The 22748-nt window shown below is 56.7% G+C and overlaps 2 protein-coding genes across 2 annotated transcripts in view; one reads left to right on the top strand and one right to left on the bottom strand.

Annotated features, from left to right (window-relative positions):
* Window positions 1-10452: 10452 nt before the first annotated feature.
* TMEM53 (transmembrane protein 53) lies at window positions 10453-13523 on the bottom strand. Its single transcript, XM_014521374.2, has 3 exons — window positions 13440-13523; window positions 12922-13022; window positions 10453-11115 (listed from the first exon to the last, which is right to left on the bottom strand). The coding sequence occupies exons 1-3, from the start codon at window positions 13495-13497 to the stop codon at window positions 10459-10461; spliced, it is 816 nt and encodes a 271-aa protein (XP_014376860.2). The 5' UTR covers window positions 13498-13523; the 3' UTR covers window positions 10453-10458.
* Window positions 13524-16505: 2982 nt separating this feature from the next.
* Window positions 16506-22748, top strand: part of ARMH1 (armadillo-like helical domain containing 1) — a 15809-nt gene continuing 9566 nt past the window's right edge. The window contains exons 1-5 of the mRNA XM_006015792.3: window positions 16506-16740; window positions 17232-17300; window positions 18531-18697; window positions 19596-19792; window positions 21379-21463. Of these exons, the coding sequence (XP_006015854.3) occupies window positions 16535-16740; window positions 17232-17300; window positions 18531-18697; window positions 19596-19792; window positions 21379-21463 (724 nt within the window). The 5' untranslated portion in view covers window positions 16506-16534. The remainder of the gene's footprint in view (window positions 16741-17231; window positions 17301-18530; window positions 18698-19595; window positions 19793-21378; window positions 21464-22748) is intronic.

The following is a 22748-nucleotide window of genomic DNA, read 5'->3' as shown; positions in this document are numbered from 1 at the left end:
GGTGGGAGGGGGGGGGGTCCGGCCCCGTGCCCCCCAGCCTTGGTGAGGGGGTGGGATGCACCGGGGCACCTGGAGGGTTCACGCAGCTCGGCTGGCCCGAGCGCAGCCAGGAGCTGAGCGTCCAGCCCCCTGGCCCGCAGCTGTCCTGGGGGAGCCCAGGCGGGGGGTGACCCCTGCAGCCGCCCAAGCTGGACGGGGCGGGTGGGGGTCGTGGTCCCGCGCTGCAGGGTGGGGCACTGCTGGCCCCTGCTGGCAGGAACGGGCTTTGCAGCAGCTGGGACAGGGCTTGGGGTCCCCCCCCCCAATGCACCACCCCGCTTCCCATCAGGGAAAGGACCCAGGCATCCTGCACCCCAGACCCCTGCATGGGGGGGGATTAGCTTGGCTTCAACACACCTGCCAAGCGTGACCATGAGCCTGAGAGCAGTGGGGGGGCAGTTTGAGCCCCCAGCCCCGGGCACGGCAAGGCTGGGGGTCCCCTGGGTCCCCGGTGCTGCTGAAGGGAGGGGCAAGCATCCCCTTCCTCCCAGCCCAGCCCTGAGAAAGCGATTAGCATTGACCAGCATCCAGCTGCCCCCTGCCCCTGGCCTGGAGAGGTCAGAGGTCAACGCCGGGGGGGCAGGTTCGGTAATGAAGTCACAACAGCTGCATTATTTTGCCGTTTGCCTTGACCGGCGCAGGGCCGGGGGGGGACAGCCCCAAGAGATCCGTGCACCTGCATTAGCGCCCGGGGCAGGTTACAGCCCCCCGCGCCCTTGGGCAGTGAGCTGGGCCGACGCAGCGCAGCTCCAGCACCCAAGCAGGGGCTGTGGGACAAGGGCCCCCCGCCCCCTTGCCCCTGCTTCAGGCACCCCGGGCTGCGCTGCCCTCGGGGACCCTCTGCGCCGCAGCGGGGAGGTGAGCAGGGCCTCTCTCCTGCTCTGAAAGCCCTGCCGGGGAAGGAGAATCCCCCTTGGCTGTTAGCGTTACGGGGCTCCTGACACACGGATGCAGTGCCAGCCCCCGGGGGGTGTTCAGGCCGGGCTGTTTGCACGTTGCCCAGCAGACATTACAATCCCGCTTGCCGCGAGCAGCCCGGCGCTAGGCCAGACCCTCCCAGGTTTGGGGGGGTCGCTTCGCAGGGGGGTCCCTACACCTGCCAAAGGAGGCGACTCAATTCCCTCTGCAGCTGGAGGTCCCGAAGCGGCCCCCCTGCCCCCGGCATCCCACCCCTTGTTTCTGAGCCCCCCCAGGCAGCGGGAGCTGCGATGCCCCCGGACGTGGCAGCTCTGGGCCAAGCCCCACCCGCGTGCTCACAGGACGGCGCCGGCTCCGCTGCAGCAATGCCAGGGCGATCCCTTGGCCCTGCCAGGACCCCCTGGGCACGGGGGTTTGGGACGTTTCTGCCCTAACTGCAGGGGCCAGAGGGCTGTGGGACCCATGCAGAGCTGGTCGGAGACATGGACAGGATGTGGTTTGGCCACGGGTTTGATTCTGGGGCTGGTCGGTAGTAACCGGTCAGTCCTCCGGGGCTGGAGCTGGTACGGACCGAGCCTTTTAGTGCTGGAGGCTGCAAGGGAGAGAGGAACAGGGGCAAACCCCGGGACACGGCAACTTTTATCATCTTACCTGCCGGGCTAAACGCAGCAAACGCAGGACGCTCGGCCCCGCGGGGGTCGATCGTGCCGATGCCATGCATGTCTGTAGCGGTGCGGGCGCAGGAAGCCCGGGGGCACGCTGCAGGCTGGCAGGGTTGATTGCAGCCTGCCCGGGCAATGGGGCCAGCAGAGAGGGATAATTAGCTGGCAGGACGATATAAGGCTCCCAGGAAAGGGCTGGAGGGAGAGCGAGGATTTTAGGGAGAGGAGTTAAAGACAAGCAGACAGATGAGAGGAGCTGGAGACAGGCAAACAGGTGGGAGCTAGCAGCCCAAGAGAGCGGAGCCGACGGGTGAGCTCCTGGTGCAGCCGTGCAGGGGTTTATCCTGAGATGTGTCCTGAGGCCGTGAAGAGCACAGCGAGATACAGAGACCGCGAGTGTGGGCATTGCGGGAGTACATGGACCGGAGACCTCGCTCAGTGGTTGCTCGTGCCCCCCCGAGGGAGCTAATCAACCCCGAAGTCTAACGAGCGTGAGCGCCTCCGGGCCCAACCCTCATGTGCACGCAGGGCGCGAGGGTGCAACACCGCCTGCCCCCGGGACGTTCCCCGGCTCAGCCAGGCCCGCGCGGATGCAACAGGGAGCACAACCGGGCATCGCGGGAATGCCAGGGAAGGGGTTTGGGGCTGGGCAGCATCTGGCACGGGGCCCCGTCCGCGCCCGGGTCCCCACAACGGGACGCTAATATTTTATTTAAAGCGCGGGCGCGGGGCGGGGCCGTGCTGTATCGAACGTATTGAGCAAATGCTAATGTGTAATAGCGCGTGTCAGGGGGCTCGTCCATCACCCCCGCCGCCTTCTGGGGGGATCCATATCTAATTAACAGTAATGAATGAGGGAGCCGGGCCGGCGACAGCGCGCCAGGTTGTTATGGAAATGAGGCGATCCCATTAGGCAAAACACTTAATTAAACAAAACCTCCTGGAAGGCAGGTGCTGGCCGGACCCTGGGCCGGGGCCTGGGGAGTCGTGCTCTTGGGCCGCCCCGTCTTGGTTGTCCCCGTGTCGGGGGGACGGGGGACTCGCGTCCTCCTCTGGGCCAAGGGCCGCGGCCCCGGAGAGACCGGGCAGCTTGGCGCTGTGTCCGGAGCTGGCTGGGTTGTGCAGCCCCTGGCGCCGAGGCTCGGCCCTTACCCGCGGCCTGCAGCCCTGACTGGCACCAAGACAGGGAGCTCGGCCCTCACGTGCCTGTGGAAACCACACCGCTACACGTGTGTGTGTGTGTGTGTGTGTGCATGACCATGTACACCACCAGTACACGTGTGCATGCATGCCCCTGTACACCACACTGGGGGGGGGCAGTGTGAGAGAGAAAGAGAGAGAGAGACCATGTACACCACTGCTACACTTGTGCATGCACACCCATGTACACCATACTGCTACGGTGTGTGTGTGTCCATGTACACCGCATGGCTACCTGAATGTTTGCCCACATGCCCCACATTGCTCTGTGTGTGTGTGAGAGATCACGTACACCAATACTACACATGTGCATTTGTGCCCCTGTATACCACACAGCTATGTGTGTGTGTGAGAGACAGACCAGGTACACCACTGCTACACATGTATGCATGTGTGCCCATGTACACCACACTGCTATGTGTGCATGTGTGTGTGTGTGTGTGTGTGTATGTATGCACACCTGGTGCCCTGCACAAATGCAGCCTCACACCCACACCCTTGCACTGGCACATGCACATGTGTGTGCACAACAGCACCTGTTTCAAACACACATGCAGAGGCCCATTGCCCATCTATGTGCATCTCACACACACACACACACCCTGCACACACGCGCCTGCCGAGGATGTGACCCTCAGCTCCCCGCCAGCCCCACGAACCCGGCTGGGCCTGTGACTCGGGTCCGGACGCAGCGAGTCCCCACCCCGTGCCCATCCCAGCTCGTGGGGGAGCCTGGCGACTTAATTCGCATGCACGCTGTGCCCGTCTGGGTTTTGTGCCCCCCTGGCCCTGGCCCTGGCCCTGCGCCCCCACATAGACACGGGCGCGGGCGGCAGGAAGCCAGGCACAGATTTCCGATCGCAGGCGTGTACTTGGCTCCTGCTCTATTGACACCGGAGCTGGAGGGGCTCAAGGTTAATTCCTTATCAATACCCTATTGTCAGCTCGTTAATCAGAGCGGGAGGTCAGGGCTGCTGAGGTGCATCTGCCTGCCCATGCGTGTCCGGCGGCCGGATTGGGGTGGCCGGAGTGGACCCCAGCCTGGCCTGGGGACCGCGGTCTGGGGGAGAGCGGGGCTGGCAAGTGTTCATTGCATCTCAGCCTTGACCAGGCTGCCCTCTGCTACCCCGCCCGTGGGCACCACGCCCCGGTCCTCGAGAACGGGGATGGCCAACCCGCGGCGTGCGTGCCACGCGCAGCACCCACGGCACGGCCCGGGGCAGAGTGGAGAGGGAGCGGGGACACGGCGGCAAATAGGGCGGGGAGCAGAAAGCGGAGCGGCAGATGGAGCAGGGAGCAAAAAGCAGAGCAAAGGAGCGGGCGAAGAGACAAGGCAGGAAGCAGAAAGAGCAGGCAGCACATGGCGAGAAGCAGAAAGCAGAGCAGGAGCTCGGACAGGCGCACGGGGCAGGGAATGGAAAGAAGGTGAATAGATTGGGCTGGGAGCGTGGGCGAGGGAGCTGAAAGCAGAGCAGCAGATCAGACCAGGAGCCGGAACAAGGAGCAGAAAGCAGAGCGGCAGATGGGAAGGGCCCTGGGAGAGGGTGCAGGGCTGATCTGTGCCTCTCCTGCCAGTCCGGATGGTCCCGAACGCGGCCGAGTTAAGGTTGCTGGTGGTTCCCCATCACACGGGGAGGGTCCTGGGGCTCTGTCCGGGCCGGGGGCAGTTTCACTAGTGACAGGGCGGCGGGACCGTGGCCCCAGCGTGACGTCTGCAGGGATTTCCTCCCCGCTCAGACTGGTCTGGACTGGGGGGTTGCCTTCCTCTGCAGCGGGGGCACGGCCGCGGCCTGGGCTTTCGGGAGCGTCCTTTGCAGCAGCAGGACGTCGGCGCCCGCGGCCCCCCTGCTTTCCCGGGCCAGGGGCAATACCCGGGGCTGTCGGGGGGCAACGGCGTCGTGTTGCTCAGACCCGGGGTTTGTCTGGGCTGGTTTGCACAGGGCTGATCCTGCCTCTGGCGGGGCTTGGACTGGATGTGACCCTGCAGCTCCCGCGGCTCTGGGACCCTCTGTGTGCAGCGCTGAGCTGGCGTGCGTCGGACCCCGTCTGCTGCTGTTCACGCCGGGCCTTGCCCAGTGGCCGGGGCACAACCAGGCGGTCCAGAGCCCCCTGCACGCGGCCGGCAGAGAATTGAACCGAGCACCATCCCCTGCCGAAATGACAGGAGGGTCCGGTGCTGTCACCTGCCGGTCACCGAGGGCAATGACCACCGTCCTTCCTACGGACCCGGTCCCGTGGCTCTGTCCTGCCCCGATGGGATCCTGTACCACCTCTGGCCTCTTCCAGCCGTGCATTAAGCAGCCCGACTCCCGTCTGTCAAATGCAGTCGCTTCCGTCTCTTCTCCTCCCTCCAGGACTAGGACCAGACGTTGCATTTGTCCCCGGATAAGTTGTGCCGTGGTTGTTCCAGAACAAAAATATCTCGGGATTGGCGTGTCCACACATTGCCCTTCTCATCAGCAGCTGAATGCCTGCCCGTGACTCAATGGTGCAATGCTGGGGTAACCGTACAGATGTACTGGCAGGATCCTGGCATAAATTGTGACAACTTCTTATCCAGGAAACTTCTTTAGGATTTATCCCGGGACAATAGAAACGGATGTCTGTATGACAGCACTTTGTCCTGGGATTAAACTGGATTATCCCGGGACACGCGCGGTGTCTGTTTGCAGCCGAGGTGAGACCTGTGCAGGGAGGAGTGCGTTTCGATGGGGTTTGGGGGCTTGTTTGGGGTTTTCTTGGTGCCTGATTTACGGGGCGAGGGCTGGGAAACGCAGCATCGGCCTTTCAAACCCCTCTCCTGGCGGTGCCCGGGGTTTAACCAGGACTATCTGCTTTGCTTTCACTCTTTACAGTTTCTCTTCGGCTGCAAAACCCGACCCTCTCGCTGGGCTCGGGTGCCCCGAGCTGGGGGTGCCCAGCCCCCCCGAGCAAGGAGAGGAGACACGAGCACCTGAGCCTGGGAGAAGGGGCGGATTTAAACCCGCTGCTCTCCAGGCCCCGAGTCCCAAAGCCTTTACCGGAGTTAGGGCAGAACAAGCTACAGCAAAACGCAGCCAGGAGAGGCGGGCGCTCCCCTGCCTGCCCCTGCACCTGGTCGGGACCCGAGGGTCCTGCCGAAGTTATTCCTTAAAATACTCAGTGGCCCAAGCTGAATGCGCCTGCCCCCGTAGCCCGGGAGCTGGCAAGCCCGGGTCCAGGCCCCTGTCACCTGGGGAGCATCCTTGCCACGTGCCCCTGGTTTCTGTGGACATCAGGAGCCTTTTGGGGGGAGCCGGCTTGTGGGGGTTCGGAGGACCCCGTGGTGCCCAGACGCCAGAAGGGGCAAGAGTCCCCCAAACCCTTGGGTGACACAGTAGCTGCCTCCCTGGGCTGCCCGCAGCAGCGATGTGTGCAGGGACGTGTTTTGCACCAGGCAGGTCTTCATTGGAAACCCCAGCCGTGCCCTCGGCTCATTGTCAGGGCCCAGAGGATCCCGTCAGGCTTGGGGCACGGCCCCGTTTGCTCCTGTACCGAGAACGTGAACTGGGCCCATGAGACATTCATAGATTCGTAGAAAATGAGGGGTGAAGGGAGCTCAGGGGGTCACATCCAGTCCAACCCCTGCTCCAAGCAGGACCAGCCCCGACTACATCATCCCAGCCAAGGCTTTGTTGACCCGGGTCTTGAAAACCTCCAAGGATGGAGACTGCACCAGCAGCTCTGAACATTTTTCCCTGGTGCCTGGACCCACACGTTGCTCTGGCCTGCAGAAACGAACGGCATTAACCGTCCTCGAGCAGACGCAGGGCAGCCTGCACTCCAGAGCAAACGGCTGGAAGATGTACGGTGCCCAGGAAAGGGCTGAGCGTGCCCACCCAGCAGCAGCACCTTGCAGAGGAGCCGTGGGGACCGCCCCCGCCCTCCTCACCACCAGCAGCCGGCAGCGGGGATGGGGAAGGAGAAGAGACGACCAGTTTGCGTGTTCACGCTCACCCTGGGCTTGTGGACCTGAGTGACGGGTGTGCAACAAAGTGAGCCCACCTTGGAGCACCAGCCCCAGTGACACGATTCCCCAGGGGCTGCGGGCTCCTTCCCTGCTCCCCACGGCCGGTCCTGGTTTCCTTGGGGTGCAGAAGAATTCAGGGGTTCAAGTTACAGGTAAATCAGGAGCCGGCAGGTGTGAGACTTGCATCCCTCGCTGCTCCTGCGTCGTCGTTACCAACGTACCTGGGCCTGCCCCACTAGCACTGGCTTCCCAATTGCAAAGATTTTTACTACAACCCCCCCCCTGGCTTTGCTTGTGATCCGAGCAGCACACGCCTGTGCCTCTCCCGGCACGAACGACTGGTCTCGTGCGCTCTGTTGCACGGGGGCCCCCGACAGAGCGGGCAGCAAAGTGGCACGTGCCGCAGGGGAAAGGGCAAGACACCAACCAGCTGGCTCTCCGGCCCTGCCGCGTGCTAAATAACCTCCCGGGCACGACCGTGGTTAGGACGACAGGATGTGGCACAACGAGCAGACCCCTGCAGCTGGGTGCGTGCGGCTTACTCCGTAACCCAGCTGCCCCACGAGGCGGGTGGGCATGCCCGTTCATCCTGCCTCTGGATGAGGGTTTATTCCTCATGCCAGGCCCTGTGAGGACCCCGCAGCCGGTGTCTCCACGGCCAGGAAAGCAGACGGATCGATGCTTCAGTGCTGCCACCTACTCGCCGGGCTCCCGCACAGCAGCGCCGGGCTGGGGGCTCGGCAGCTGCGCGGTGCCGGAGTCAACAAATCTAGCGTCGGGTCTCCCAGTCTGGGTGACTGTATTAATTTATGAGGTGTGTACCATGAAATCAGCTTAAACGTTTCTATAAATGCCGCCACGGCAGCCGCCGGGGCCGAGGCGAGCGCTGGTTAGTTTAATAACCTTTCCTTTATTATCTCTGATCCTTAGGAGAGCTCTTACCGTCCTACAACTCATTGGTTTGATGTTCAGAAACAAAAATACAGCCCTGGCTCCGTGGCGGGCTCCGGAGGACGGGAACGCCAGCGGCTGCAGCGAGCTGAGGGAACGCCACGAGTGCCAATCCCGCCTGGACCGGCCCGGCTTGGCTGACGGAGCTCGTGGCACCGAGTCAGGATGCCGTGCCGGCAGCAAGCTAGCAATTATAAAAAGAAAAATCCCCTTATTAAAATGAACCCAACTGGAGCTGGCCTCTGGAGCATTTCCCTTCTGGTTCATTCACACCCCTGCTTATACACGTGGGCACAAGGCCGGAGCGTCTTTAGGCTGCTAGGTCGGCGGTGGCAATCTCTCCGTTCGAGGCTGAGCTCTACCACAGCTCATTGATGGGTCTTGAGACGGCTTAGGAGCCCAGGAGTTGCAGGTCTTTCCGCCGGGGAAAGCAGGCCACGGGCTGGGATTTCTCTCCTTTTCCTTTCTCTGCATTGAGGGTGACACCTCACCTCGAGGAGGGATGGCGTTCGGTGGAGGTTGCGGTGCCATTGGGAGCTCCTCCCGGGCAGTGAGATATCTCGGAGGGCCGTGACAGCGGTGGGACACAGCAGCACTCTGCTATTCTCCATCCCCCATATGCAAAAGGCAGCTGCAATATCCCAGGACGCGTCCGTGATGAGCAGACAGTCATCGCAGACGGATACCTGAAAACCAGATGTGAACTCTTTTCTCCAGAGAGATTTCGGACCCGTCTATAGCTCCGTCCTCTCTTCTATTCCCAGATACCTATAGTTTATTCACGGCAGTCTTGTGAAGGGAAATGGTGTCCTGACAGCTGCCGTTCAGCTCAGCAGCTGGGAGGGTTGGTGCCAGGATGTTTGCCTTTTCGGCGCGTGTCCTAGCGTTTGCTGTGTGGACACCACCAGGAAAAGCCGTTCTCTTCATCACAAAGGACTTTGCGAAGTTCCACGCTGGATGTTTTCCTCCTCTCCCCGTTGTTTCCATCAAATGCTCAGCGTCCCGCGGCTCAGCTCCCTGGAGGAGATGGAGAGATCGTGCCACTCAGCTGTAAGGTGCAGCACACCGCCCCCCACCAGCAACAAAAGCTCCTCTGTACATGGCCAAAGACGACGTAAAAGGGCCCTTCGGTGCTGCAGAAGGCGGCTCGCGCTTGTTCCTGTAACGGCAAGGGGTATTTGTGTAGTATAAGCCTTGGAGAACCATGGTACAGGCCTCGCTCCTTGCAAATCAGGGCAGATCTCAAAGTAGATATTTAACAAGAGCATTCGTGGGGGTAGTTCTGGCCCAGATCTCTCAGTGACATGCCTGGGGCCCCTTCTGCTTTGCTTTGCATCAGAGAGGCTGAAGAGGAGGTAAGTAGGGAGAAAGCATGGCACTGGCTGGGGAAATAAAGCCACCGCACCTCGTGGTCAGTACAATGGCTGCACCGGTCACTTTAGGAAACATTTCCGAGACCCGACACCAGACCGGGCTTTGCCAGGCAGCGTCGGGCATTTCCAGGAGCTCGAGCCGTACGGCTGCAGTTCAGTCCACCCCTTCCCGCCCTACAAAAGCCAGGGGCCAAGAATAGGCAGACAGGTCTGCACAAATGGAACCAGCTGGTTATCAGCAGCCTGCAGTATAACCCACCGCTGCTTTGCCCCTCGCTCCCCACGCCAACAAAACCAAACGGCAGCACGTTTTCTGTTTAAGGCTTTTGCCCTCAAACATGCTTCCCCGGGCAGCCTGGGACACCTGCGTGTGTGGAGGACACGTGGATCATGGGACGCGAGTTGGGAACGAGGCCCAGCCTGGCACCATCAGAGAGAACGCGGCTTCTCCAAGCCCCAGGAGATCCGGGGCCAGGAATGGAGGTAGCAACGTGGTTACAGAGACCCATGGGCAGCTTAGCAGATGGGTGAATCTACCCATCTGTCCCCCACCGCAGGGCTGGGGTGAGGAGGTGACAAAGACGGTGACAAGACACGCACACTTCACATCTTATTTCTTTTTACTCTTCCGCCAAAAGCTTTAAAGTCATACAGCTGACAAGGTTGGAGCCCAAAGAGGAGCTCAGCCCTGCTGCCATCCTCTCCAGGCCCAGCGAGATGGAGCCAGGCTGACAACTCAGTCGTGCTTCCACACACCACCCTTCCTGAGACCCCGTGTTTGGTCTGGGGGCCTGGTCTCAAACTCTGCAATGGCCTGGGGTTGGGGCAAGACAGCTGGCGAGAGGAAGAACCATGCCACCCTGCAGAGCTCCCACTAACTGCTGCAAGGTGGCAGGAGCGGCAGGAAAGGAAGGGAGACTGAAGATCCCGGTTCTGGTAGACACCACGCGGGATGGGATGTCTGCAATGGAAGTGGTGCAGTGGGCAGAGATGGTGGTGGGGTCAGAACGGGGGAGACAGCTGGGAAAGCATCTACCAAAGGGGCAAGAAGGGTTATGCGGCACTCCCCAGTGTGGCAGTTTGCTTCTCCCCCAACCCCCTCATTGTGAAACCTTGGCCTCCTTCAAAATCCCAGTGACCTCAACAGGGTCAGAACTGCAACCCCTGCCATGCACGTTACACCAGTCTCACGTCTCCTTGTCTGACCTGTCCCTCCGACTGGCCCGAAGACCTGTGTTTAGCAATGGCAAGGCCTGCAGAGGAAGCAGGAGTGCTTTGCCATCACCTTCTGGGCAGCTCAGGACTTTACTGACAGCAGACATGGCAGCTATGAGCCCCCAGTGCAGTCAGACAGGAAGGAGCCACACAGGCTGGTGTAATAGGAGGGGTGGGCCCGAAGGTGGCTGACGTGAGCAGAGTCCAAGAAGTCGACCACCTTCACCGGGACACCGTGCTGCCGCCGTGCCTCAGCCATGCGCTCGACGTCGCTGGCCTTGATGATTTTGTCAGCCTTGGAGTAGAGATAGAGCTCAGGCCACCTCGAGGGGCCTTTCAGCAGGGCGTCGTAATGGTTCTCATGAAGAAAGCGGGTTAGAGGATACAGCATGATCCGCAGAATCACGACCAGGGCAGCAAACACGAGCAGGAGGGAGGACCGGAGCAGCGCGTTCATTGAGGACAAGACCGCCGCCAAGGCGCGGAGGCTGCCCAGCACGTTCCGCCTGCCGGGGCCGCTGTCAAAGACGGTGCCCACCACCCGGAGGTACTTGAACTGCCTGTGCGTATGGAGCAGCTCGACGACGTAGCGGTACAGCATGACGCCGCCGTTGCTGAAGACGTGAAACAGCAGCGGGTTCTTCTCCAGCCGGTGGTCAAAGAGCAGCTGCAGGAGCTGCTGCGCGGGGGTCCGGAGGGATCGGATGCTGCAGGACTCTGAGAAAAACACCATTCTCCAGGGAGCTGTGTAGCGGATCACTGTGCAGCCCTGAGAGGAACAGACAGAGGCTGTCACCGGGGGCTTCAGGCACCGCCCGGCAGGCAAGTGGCAAGACAGAGCTCAGGTTCAAGAGCTTCAGAGGCAAAAACCTTAGACGCTCTAAGCTTGGTAAGTTTGTGAAAAGGGTCAAAGGAGGCAGCTGCCTGTGACAGCAGAGGACTGGACGTGGGAGCCTAGAGCCACTCTTGGGTTCCTTCGTGAACCCACGGGCCCCGCTGGATTCTGGGTCGACAGCTCTGGGATCCAGCAACCCTTCTTCAGGGCCACCGCAGGAAGTTTCTGAGGAGCAGAAACCACCTCGCTCACCTTTGGCACATCTGACACGCTCACAAGGCTACGTGCGTGTGAGAGGAGAATGTCTTCCAGTCCCTGCCTGGTGACACGTTGAGCCCGATAGCATACGAACCTTGCAACAACCTACCAAAATCGCTGCTGATGCGGTTTCCACGGGCGATTCCCACCCAAACCCAAACCCAAACCGCACCTCCAGCTAATAACGTGCAGGTGTTACCAACCGTGATCCCTCTGATCAAGTCCTTCTGTACCAGCTGGGTTAAACATTAACAGCAGGGAGGCTGGGTAATACTTCTTAATGAACTTTGGCATTTATATTGGAAACATTTTTGGATTCAGAACAAAGTCCATTCTCGCTACCGAGAAGAATAATGGATTTCAGTTTCTCTAGGTCCTAATGCCATCACCCTCAGTCATGCCCTACGCCAACAAAACAAGGGCTTTCCAAAGGGGAACGAATGATTTAAGGGATTGGCAGCGGGACACATAGAGTCACAACCTTTCTCCTCTGGGGCACCGCAGCAAACCCCGTCCAGGTGGGGAGTGACAACACACGGCTGCCATCTGGGAGCTGTTCCCCAAAGGGGAAAATGAATTTGGGAGTATCACACCAATCCCTCGTGGATGTCCCTCAAGCCACAAGAACTCCCCTAATGAGGATGCTCATTAGTCTTGGCACAAAAGGCAAAAGTTGAATGAACCACAGGGGAATGAACTCCTTCTTCAGCTCTTGCATTAGCCCTGCTGGGGCGGGGAGACTGTGTTTTCACCCTCGCCGCCCCGTTAGGAGTGTAGATACACGGAGGATGAAGTCGTGCAAGTTTCACAACCTTCGATTATTTCTGAGGTTTGGATGGGGGAGCAGGTCCTTTTAAGCAGCACTTTCTGCCTCCTACCTGAGCCTACAGCCGGGGCCTTAAAGACAACGTGCAGCGAATCTACCGCCGTGCTACGGGAGGATGCAGAGCGCTTAGGGCAGGGGTGGGCACAATGCGGCCCGCGGGCCGGATGAAAACCGCCGGGCCATTCTATCCAGCCCGCGGGGCCCCTAAAAAACGTAGAAAAATAAATATTTATCTGCCCGGGCTGCCTGTCACACAGCCCTCGATGGCTTGCCAAAACTCAGTAAGCGGCCTGAAATAATTCTCTGAACAGAAAAGTCCTTTCACCAGCGCACGGGAGAGAAATCAGCCCCAAAACAGCGTCGCTGCAGCCCGGGATCTCGAATGCATTTGAATGATTTCCGTCCCTGCAGCCGCTGGATAGCGACAGCGCTCACCCCCCCACCCCCACCCCCGCCAACTCGGCGTCCGTGGCGTGTCGGGGCGCCGGGCCGGCGCTTGTGCGAGGTCGCTTGTCCGGTTTAGTTTGGAATAACCTAGACGGACGCTGGCGCGGGACGGTTCAGACGCCCTCGATCCTGCCGGGACGCGACGCAACCCGAGGGCGCCACCGGCGGCTCAGCTGCAATTGTCGTGAGCGTCGGGACGAGCTACTCACCCTCTGCCGGTAGACGCTGCTGTACTTCGCCAGGTGCTGGTCTCTGCAGCCGCCCCAGCCCAGCAGAACCACCACGGGCCGGGGGCGCTCGCTGCCCCGCTCTGACACAACCCGGGAGACCCAAGAAGGAGCTCAGCATCAGTCACAACAAGACCCCCCTCCCCCCCACCCCCCAGGGGTATTAGTTAACCCTTGCAGCCCCCCCCACCCCTTCTCAGCCCCAGGGGGTAGGACAGCCTTCCCCCCCCCCCTTTTGCAGGCATATGAATTAACCCTCTCAGCCCCAGGGGTATCAAACTCCTGCCCCCCCCAGCCAGGAGCATGGTTTTACCCTTTCTACCCCAGGGGGATCAGAGCCTGGCCCCCCTGCAGGGGTATTAATTAACCCCTTCTGCCCCAGGGGAGGGGGGTGAATTAACCCCTCGTGGCCGGGGGGGGATGTGAATTAACCCCTTGTGGCCAGGGGCATCAGAGCTCTGCCCCTGGTCGGGGAGGGGTGTCAGGGACATGCCCCCTACCCGGACTCCCCCCCGGTGGCGGCGGCTCAATGGTCGCGTCCAGCTGCTGCCCGGCCATGGCCGCCCGCGCGGACTTCCGGCACTTCCGCGTTCGCCACCGGAAGCGCCCGCCCCCCTCCCCGGGCTGCAGCCAATGGGAGCGGAGAGCACCCCCGCCCCGTCGTGACCTTTCCCCCTAGCAACGCGCCCCGCGCCCTTAGCAACGGGACCTCCCGCCCGCGGGAGGTGCCGGCCTGCCATTGGCTCGCCGGGGTGTCAGTTAAGCTGAAGACACAGGTGAGGGGCGGGGGCGCCGTCTCCTTTCTCTGCCGGCAGTCCCGGGTGGGGGTGAGGGGGGGGGAACTATGATCCCCCGGGGCAGAAAGGGTTACTTCACCCCCCCTGGGGGGGCAGGGCTCACATCCCCCCCGGGAGAGAGAGGATTAAGCACTGGGGGGGGAGGGGGAGATCTCTAATACCCCCCCGGCGCAGAAAGGGTTAATCAATACACCTGGGGGCTCTGATGCCCCCCAGGAGGGAGGGAGTTAATTAATACCTGGGGGGGCAGGGATCTGATCCCCATGGGGCAGAAAGGGTTAACTCATGCCCTTGGGGGGGTTGATACCCCTCAGGAGAGAAGAGGTTAATTAATTGCGGCCCCCCTCAGGAGAGAAGGGGTTAATTAATACCCCGGGGGGGGCAGAGAGCTGATCCCCCATGGGGCAGAAAGGGTTAATTCGTGCCCTTGGGGGGGTTGATACCCCTCAGGAGAGAAGGGGTTAATTAATACCGGGGGGGGGCTCTGATACCAGAAAGGGTTAATTAAAACCACTGGGGGGGGCTCTGCTGCCCCCGCCCCCCCCGGGACAGAAAGGGTTAAGGACTTGGGGGGAGGGGGAAATTTCTAATTTTAATTTCTCATTCATTAATACACCTGCAGGCTCTGATGTCCCCCCCCCCCGGGGGGGAGACAGGGTTAATTAATAACCGGGGGGGGGGGGGACGGGACGGGACTCTGATACCTCTCAGGAGAGAGAGGGTTAATTAACCCGCCATGGGTGCGACTGCATCTGGGGAGGTTTCAGGCTGTAAAGTTCTCCTCGCCAGATCCGTGCGAGGACGGGCCCCGGGGGGGGTGGGGGCGCTTTACGGGACTGTAAATGTCAGGCGACCCATCTCGGGGAAACGCACGTTCCCGCGCCGCCCGCGCCGCCCGCGCGGCATCCATCAGAGCCCGGCCAGCAACGTTTCACGAGTATTCAGTAAATCACAGGCCCCGCTCGTGATCCTGGGAAATATGACTTTCACTCCACGGTTTCACCAAAGGCTCCTAACAGGCCGTTCTCCTGTCAGCACTAACATTTGTTATGGCTAATAACACTTTCAATCACAACGGTTTTGGGAAAATGGATTTATTTTAAACCTTCTCTCCCCTCAGAGGAGATCCTGAAAAAACCTCTGCCAAGGACACAGACTCCTACAAACCACAGCCCATTAATTCCCTAATGACATGCCAACTCCTCCTAATTCCCCGGCATCGTTTCTTCATCCAACTTTTAAACGATTCTTTTCAAAATGTCCTGAGCTCTGCGCCACGGTGTGCAATCCAGTCCGGGCAGCGGTGATGGAAAGTCACCCCTGTGCAGGTGTCCGCTGGCTTTTATGAATGAACCGGAGATTTCGGACTGGCTCCCGGGAGCCACGTCAGAGCCGGGTATTGGTGGTCCAGCGGACATAACCTCAACAGAAAGGAGCAACTCCTACCGTGTCCAGGCAGGGCTTCGCTTCGCCAATTAATTCGCTTCTAAATTGCATCTGAATTTAAACCTTCGACTTCCCGATGCAGACAAAGCCTCAGTCAGGGGGGTCGGGGCTGAATGAGGTAAATGAGGAACCGTATTTTTTTCCCCTCAAGGATGAGGCACGGTGGGCACGTCTACACGTGCCAATTTAAGGCGCTTTAACCCAATTTAAGGCACATTAAGGGCGTGTCTACACGTGCGTGCCCTTAATGTGCCTTAAAAATGGTGATTTTAGGCTATTCGTGCCTAAATTTGATACCTGCAAAAGCTCGAATTTAGGCGCAAATCGCTTAAGAGCCTTAACACACGTGTAGATGTGCTAAGGCACACTAGCACCGTGTATATTAACTAACTTTAGTCCCACCTTGGTCCACACACCACATTAATGCGCCTTAGCACGTGCACATGTAGATGTGTGCCTAAATCACCTTAATGTGCACTAGGCAAATTAAGCACGTGTAAAAGCAGGTATAGACATGCCCAGAGGGAACTGTACAGTATTGCAACCTGCGTTATCCCTTTACAAACACCTGCGTACAAGCCCAGCTTTAAGCTTTAAGCTGAAAGTCAAGACTGTTGGTTGGCAGGAGAGGAGCTGAGTAAATAGAGGACTTCCAATTCCAGGGCCCTCGATGTGACACTTCCTACAAATACTACTTACGCTGTAACGTGTAGAGGCAGGAATAGGGAAATCAAACAAATGGGTCAGCGACCATTCAGCAAAGTGGGGATCACTATGCTCAAGGTCCCTGGGGAGCTGGGGTTCCCTGCAACATCCCCATTCCTTGGATATGTTCATTATTGCTGCCCTTTTCCCCAGTTTATTTAAGACCAGTGAAACCTCTGGGCACAGGTTGGGAAATCAGCTGATAAAACAAACCAGTGCAAGCATCTAAAATGCAAAGTTTCCCCTTTTATCGTCATATCCCCGTACATTGCTGCTCCCATTTCCCTGCTTCCTGTCCAGTAGAGGCAGGCGTGTGATACAATAACCTTATTCCAAGGCAACATCAGGTGTCTTATGAACGTAGGAAAGAGGGAATGCTATCATGGAGATAGTTGGTGGCCAAGTCAACAGACATGGATTCTACTCCCAGTTTTGTTACAGATTTGCTATGCAGCCTTGGGCAGCCGAGTCAATCTCTCTGTGCCTCAGTTTCCCCTTTGATACAGCGGGGGTAGTAGCAGGGGTAAAGGAAACTGAAAGATTAAGTAATGGTTGCCAACTCTAATCAGTACTGGTCTTATTTGTTTGTACGGACTACTTTTCTCCTTCAGGGTCCTGTAACCCCCCTCTCTCGCACACCGCCGATCATGACTTCCGCAAAGGAGCAGGCGGCCATCGGCAGGCTGTTAGCCTTCCTGCAGGAGTGGGACAACGCCGGAAGAGCTGCCCGGAGCCGCATCCTGGACAACTTCATTGAGGCAAATCAAGGCAAGACGGGGCCAGAGTTGGAGCTGGAATTCTCGCAGGGAGCCAGCCTGTTCCTGGCTCGCCTGACAGCATGGCTCCGGCTGTCGTATCTCTTTCCTTGGGAATATGGCAAGGGGTGGGAAGGGGAAGGAATGAGGATGGGGATAGGCACTCCCTGTGCAAAAACAGCCATGCCCAGTTGAGTTATTTTGGGCTGCTAACAGCTGGAATCTGGGGGCAATTCTGTGCTGATGCTATTAGCGTAACCCAGCTCCTACTGCCAGGGTGATTCTGGGTTGCCCTGCAGATCTCCCTTTCTGTTCCTCTCTCCTTATACAACCCACATTGGAGCACCTCAGCCTTTTAATCAAGGGCCAAATGCAGGCTCCCTGCCCAGCTCGCTGATGCTAAGGGGAGGGAATTGCCCCAGCTCAGGGCTGGCCACGCTGCCTCTGCAGTGGTTTGTGGGCCAGTGGGCTTGTGGAGCGAGAGCCAGTGCTCCCTTCCCAGCATAGGGTCCCCTGTGGTGCGGGACCTTGCATGGTCATGAGCAGGCTTGGTGACCATGAGAATGCACTCCTTAACATCGCCAAACAGTTACATGAATGGAACATGCTTAGACCAGCTGCTGAAGGCCATAGGCATCTTTTTATCTGCTGCAAGTGGGTGAGTATCACACATCCTCCATGAGGTATGTTTGTTTGCCAGAATTACAGCAAACCAGGGTACAGACTGTAGCAAGGAGCCCTGATACCCTCCTATAGGGGTGTCAAACTCACCTGGGTGCATGGACCAGATCCAGAGCTCAGAATGGGTCTGTAGGCTGGATCCAGAATACAGGCTGCTCACAGGGCTGCACATTTGGCAGCAGCAGCATTAATTGCTGCATTTCCTGGAGCTGCCACACCTCACATCATCACGTTTCTGGCCCGTGGGCCACATGACAGCTCCACACTCTGGATTTGGCCTTCAGGGCCCCCCAGAGGGCTTGGAATTTGTCAGTGGGACAGGTGGAAGCAGCATTCATTGCTCCAGGAGCCATGACAATGAACACTGTCACTGCTCAGCCCATCACCAAATTTCTGGCCCTATGGGAAACCCTGTAGGCTGGATGACACAGCTCCGCAAGCCGTATCTTGGACACCTCTGCTTTACTACTAGGGCCATGTACAGGAAGGGGCTGTTGTCCTGGGCCTGTGCTTTTGAACTCCCAGGCTGTAGGCAGGATTTTCTCATCCCCTCTGCCTGTCTCTAGATCCCTTCTGTCAGGAGAGACCCACCCACAGACTGGTGGTGTAGGTGGATCCATTCTGAATTGGGCTGTGGGGCATGAGAAGCCAGCTCGGGGAGCTCAGATAACGTGGTGATGAGAACACCCTCGAACGAGAGGAGTCAGTCATGTGGAAGGTGCTGGACTTGCTATTTCGCACAAAACTGGGCAAAAGCCAGGGCAGTGCCTGTTTGCCAGGAACACTCTTTTATGCCATATTACACTCCATGCTGTATTTTATGCTGCTCCCTGTGTTAACTGTTCAGTGAATCCTGCATGTTCCCCACGCACAGTCCGATCGTTGGCCCCAGATGGGGGTCTGACAGGCATCTTCGTCATGGAGACGCACAGGTTCTCCATGTATGGTGTTCAGTATGTGAATGTGGCCACTCAGAGGAAAATCTCACCTGATCTGTTGGGGGCACAGCACATTTCCAGGTGGGGCATTTGCACTGGGGCTCTGGGCCGCCTTTGCGGTGACCAGTCCTCTTCCTCCGGGAGATTAGACACAAGGAGAAACAGGGCAGTACAATGAAGGTTGCCAATAATATGAAGAGCTGAGGAAAGAGGATTTTTTTTTTTTATAACCAGTGACCATTTCTGTTTTGTCGCCCTCATTTCTGCAGCCATAGGTACCTCATCGAATTTCTGGAGGTTGGAGGTGTCCTGACTCTCCTGGAAATATTAGGGTTGAGCCAACTAAAGGAAGAAGACAAAAAGGAGTCAATAAAGCTACTTCAGCTAGTAGCAAATGCTGGCAGGAAGTATAAGGAGCTCATTTGTGAGAGCTATGGTAGGTGTCAGGCGCCACATGTATTTGTTATCAGTCAAGCATTTAGGCACGGATCTTCTCTCTGGCCTCCAGACCCTTTGTTGCTCAAGCAGAGTCCTTGTACTGGAAGATTATTTTAGAATTTGTTCTTGTTGGAAGGAGTCCAGAGTTTCAGCCATTGCAGAGTGTGCGCGTTTCATCCCCCTTCTCATTTTTTAATGAGCCTACTTTGCGCTAGTTTTCCTTTGATGCATTACAGCAGTTGTTCTGGTTGCAACTATAGTTAGGGTTACAAAGCAGTTTCCCTTATAACCTGCTGGGTTCACGTACTCCTAACCTTCCCCAGCTTTCCCTCTTGGGGTGAATATTTTTATATTTGACATCTGTTGAAAGATCATTAAAATGACTTTTTTTTCTGGACAGTGAAAGCGAAATCTCTTCCCTTGGCTTGGAGTTTTGAGAATTAAAAAAAAATACCCTGCTTTTCCTACTGTAAAAGGAGCCCATTAGTGCAATCAGTGACAGATACCTGCCGTTTGAAACCGCTTCCTTAGTAGCAAGATGAAAATGACTGAACCAGTCAAGGGGTGCTCAGAGGACACAGTTGGCGTCATTAGAGGCAGGTTCTTTGCTGGTATACACGCACGCATTTCCATTGACATCCATGGAGTTTTGCCCCTTGGCACCAGCAGAGAACTTGGCTCCATTGTATTTTAAAATCAATGTAGTAACTACTGATACACTCCCAAGAATAAACTCCCCACCTCCACTCCCCAAGCAGTAATTAAAATGGGACGGAGTATTTGATCCTTTCTTGATATCAGTAAAGTGACCGGGCTACTGACCAAACTCAGATGAATAACCACTTGGGCTAATTTTCTTTTCAGCTGTGTGACTCAGAGAATCTTTTCATACACAGGTGTGCGATCGATAGCTGAGTTCATGGCCAGTTCCAAGTCAGAAAAGACTCAGAGACAAGTGCAGATTCTGCTGGACTCCTTAGGCCACGGCAATCCCAAGTACCAGAACCAAGTGTACAAAGGCCTCATTGCTCTGCTGCCGTGTACCTCCCCGCATGCCCAGCAGCTGTCCCTGCAGACTCTCAGGGTTGTGCAGGTGAGTGGAGTGGAGCGAGGGACAGAGTTCAGCCCCAGGGCTGGCGTTACCAGAACGCCTGTTCCGCCATGAGTCTGTCATAAACAGGAGGCAAAAAATATATGGAAACCCTGCTAGCATTCTAGGGACCTGGGAAGAGCTTACTGAACAGAGAAGCCTGAAATAAAACCAGCTCTCAGGGGCATCTACACATACACTTTAATGCTCATTAGCCTATTTTAATGTGTATTAAAGCATTACTAAAAAAACGATGTTCTTTAGTTAATGTGCATTAAAATAGCCTAATGTGCTTTAAAACATCACTAAAAAAACGGCTGTAGTTAATGCGCATTAAGATAAGCTAATGTGTATTTTCCTAGTACTTCACACTGGAGGGTGTGTCTACATACATGTGCATGTTAATGAGCATTAGCCTATTTTAACGTGCATTCAAGTGTCACAGAAAAGTGCTCTCTAGCTAATGCACATTAAAACAAACTAATGCGCCTTTTTCTAGTACTTCATTATGGAGGTACTAGATTTAATGCGCATTACCTAAAGCGCATTAAGGAATGTGTAGACCTGCGGAGGTACTAGATTTAGTGTGCATAACTAAAGTGCATTCATGCACGTGTAGACGCACCTGCTGTTTTGTAACTCAGCCGTAGGTGTCCAGGGCTGCGCACCCGATGTGGATAAGGCCGCACCAGAGTGAAGCCTGCATGCTGAGGTTATACTGGAGAAGGCAGTTGTGGAGCACGTATCCTTTTGTGTTCGGCCACGTGACGTTAACCCAGAGCATGGGCTTTGAGTTCCCACACGTTTCCACGCAGCGCTGAGAGCACTCTGAAAAGAACTGAGATGCCTAGCGCTCTTTTCTGCCTGATTTGAATAATGACATAATGAAGAGCTCCCCCGCCCCGGCCCATTTTCATGTCAGGCTCTGACCTCCAAGGCTGTGCATAAGCTGAGTGCTCCACTGAGATCTAACATTTTGCTTTTGAATATACTGAATGGAGACGATGCTTTATCATTCCCCGTCTCCTCTTGGCTGTTACTTCTTCTGAAAGGCAAGCATGAAACTGCCTTGTATTATCCTGGCTTTAAGAGAGTAAAACCCAGTCTTAAACTCACATCATGCTCTCACTACCTGGAGAAGCCCAGCTGTTATCAAAGGAAACCGTATGTCAGGATTGAGCATATGGTCTGTAGTGCTTCAGTCTTAAATCCTGCACTTCCCAAACTGGATTATTGACCCTTGAACGTAAAGCCTGCGCCTTGATCTCTTCTGTTGCACGCTGCATCAGTAAGAAAGTGTGAGCACAGACAGAGCCACTGGCAGGTTCAGGCTGTTCCAGAGCATGTGGGGCTAAAACCAGTTTAATTCCAGGGCTGCTTAGTCCTAGCATCAAAACAGGGGTGGGACAGTCATTTACACGAGGCTGAAATGGAGTAAAAGTTGCAGGATTGTGCCCTGGGTCCATTTCCCTTGTGCCACAGCACAGCCGGGCTGTTTAGCTCCCTGCCAAACCCAGATGAATATCTCACTGGGCTACAGATGTGCAAAACCCAAGGAATTAACACCCCACCTATTCCTTTGCTACCAGGCGATCGTGGGAAAGAGCCACCCCAGCATCGTGGAGGCCGTGCTGGGCGTGCTGCGCTCCATGGAGCTGGAAGTCCAATATGAAGGTAGGAGCCGTCCCAGCATTGCCACCCCCGGGGCTGCCCTTTTGATCCACTTGCAGGGCGATTCTCATGTAAGTTCCTATGGCCTCAGTGTCCCAGGGCTTTTGGGCAGCGGCTGAGAGTGCTGGCTCTGCGGGCTGTCTCGGGCTGAGCTGAGGAAGAGGGGAGGGGAGGCATGGAGCTCCCAGGCTGAGGGGATGGTACCACACGCAGATGCATCACCACATCACTTTGCTGTTGCTGCTGGAAGCTCTCTGGCTGCTTCAACCACTGTTTGCAGGGAAAATACATCGCAAAGGGCATTCATACTCTCTGCACGACAAGATTCTTTGGTAAATGTGATATCTTTTATTAGACCAACTCAATCATTGGAAAAATTGTTCTTTGCAAGCTTTGGGGCACAAACACCCGTCTTCAGGCACAGAGACAGTGCCCCTCACTCCCCACACGCAGCCCTGCTTGTGCCGCTCGCTCCTGACCCACACCCCCCTGGCCCTGCCGGTGCCCCTCTCCCCCCTCCCACAGCGCCCTGCTCCCCCTATGCCTGAAGAAGGTTGTCTGTGCCCGGAAGCTGGCAAAGAACATTTTTTCGAACTATTTAGTTGATCTAATAAAAGATATCACATCTACCCAAAGAACTTCATAGTCCGCCAGTTTTCCCTCCTAAGCAGCCAAGGCCAATCTCCCCCAGGCTCATGGCCGAGGGCAGAACTTGCTTCTCAGCCTGGAAAGTAACAGCCCTGCAAGGGTCTCTAATCGCTGCCCCCACCAACGCCCCTGCCGCAGAAACATCGAGCTGGGGGGAGAAAGGGCAGCCGGCTGGAGACCGGGCGCTCGCTGGGGCTGAGGGATCCCGGCTGCACTGCCTTTTTTTTTTTTTTTTTGCACAAATATTTATTTCTATTTATAAAAGTATAAATATGTATATGTTTATACAGACACACATACACATATTCATATATATATATAAAACTGTGTGTGTGTGTATAACTGTACCTCTAAATATATATATTTTTATACATACATACATACACACACACATATATATATATATAAACCCGTACCTCTAAATATATGTATTTTTATACACACACACACACACACACATATATATATATATAAACCCGTACCTCTAAATATATGTATTTTTATACACACACACACACACACACATATATGCGCACACACAGAGTTTTATAGCTATAAAACTGCACCACTAAACATATTTTATGCACACACACGCACACCGGTATACAAGTGTACCTATACCCAAGTGCCGAGGGCTGCA

This window comes from Alligator sinensis, unplaced genomic scaffold, assembly GCF_000455745.1.
Source record: "Alligator sinensis unplaced genomic scaffold, ASM45574v1 scaffold781_1, whole genome shotgun sequence".
NCBI lineage: Eukaryota > Metazoa > Chordata > Crocodylia > Alligatoridae > Alligator > Alligator sinensis.
Note: the sequence above shows the minus strand (reverse complement) of the source record. Positions and strands in the feature narration are given on the sequence as shown.

Excerpts from the sequence above, each read along its gene's own strand:
- TMEM53 (XM_014521374.2), bottom strand. The coding sequence starts at position 13,497 with ATGGCCGGGCAGCAGCTGGACGCGACCATTGAGCCGCCGCCACCGGGG. Across the intron at positions 13,023-13,439 it reads GCCACCGGGGGGGAGTCCGG|AGCGGGGCAGCGAGCGCCCC; the intron begins GTAGGGGGCATG and ends GGGTTGTGTCAG. Across the intron at positions 11,116-12,921 it reads GCAGCGTCTACCGGCAGAGG|GGCTGCACAGTGATCCGCTA; the intron begins GTGAGTAGCTCG and ends TGTTCCTCTCAG.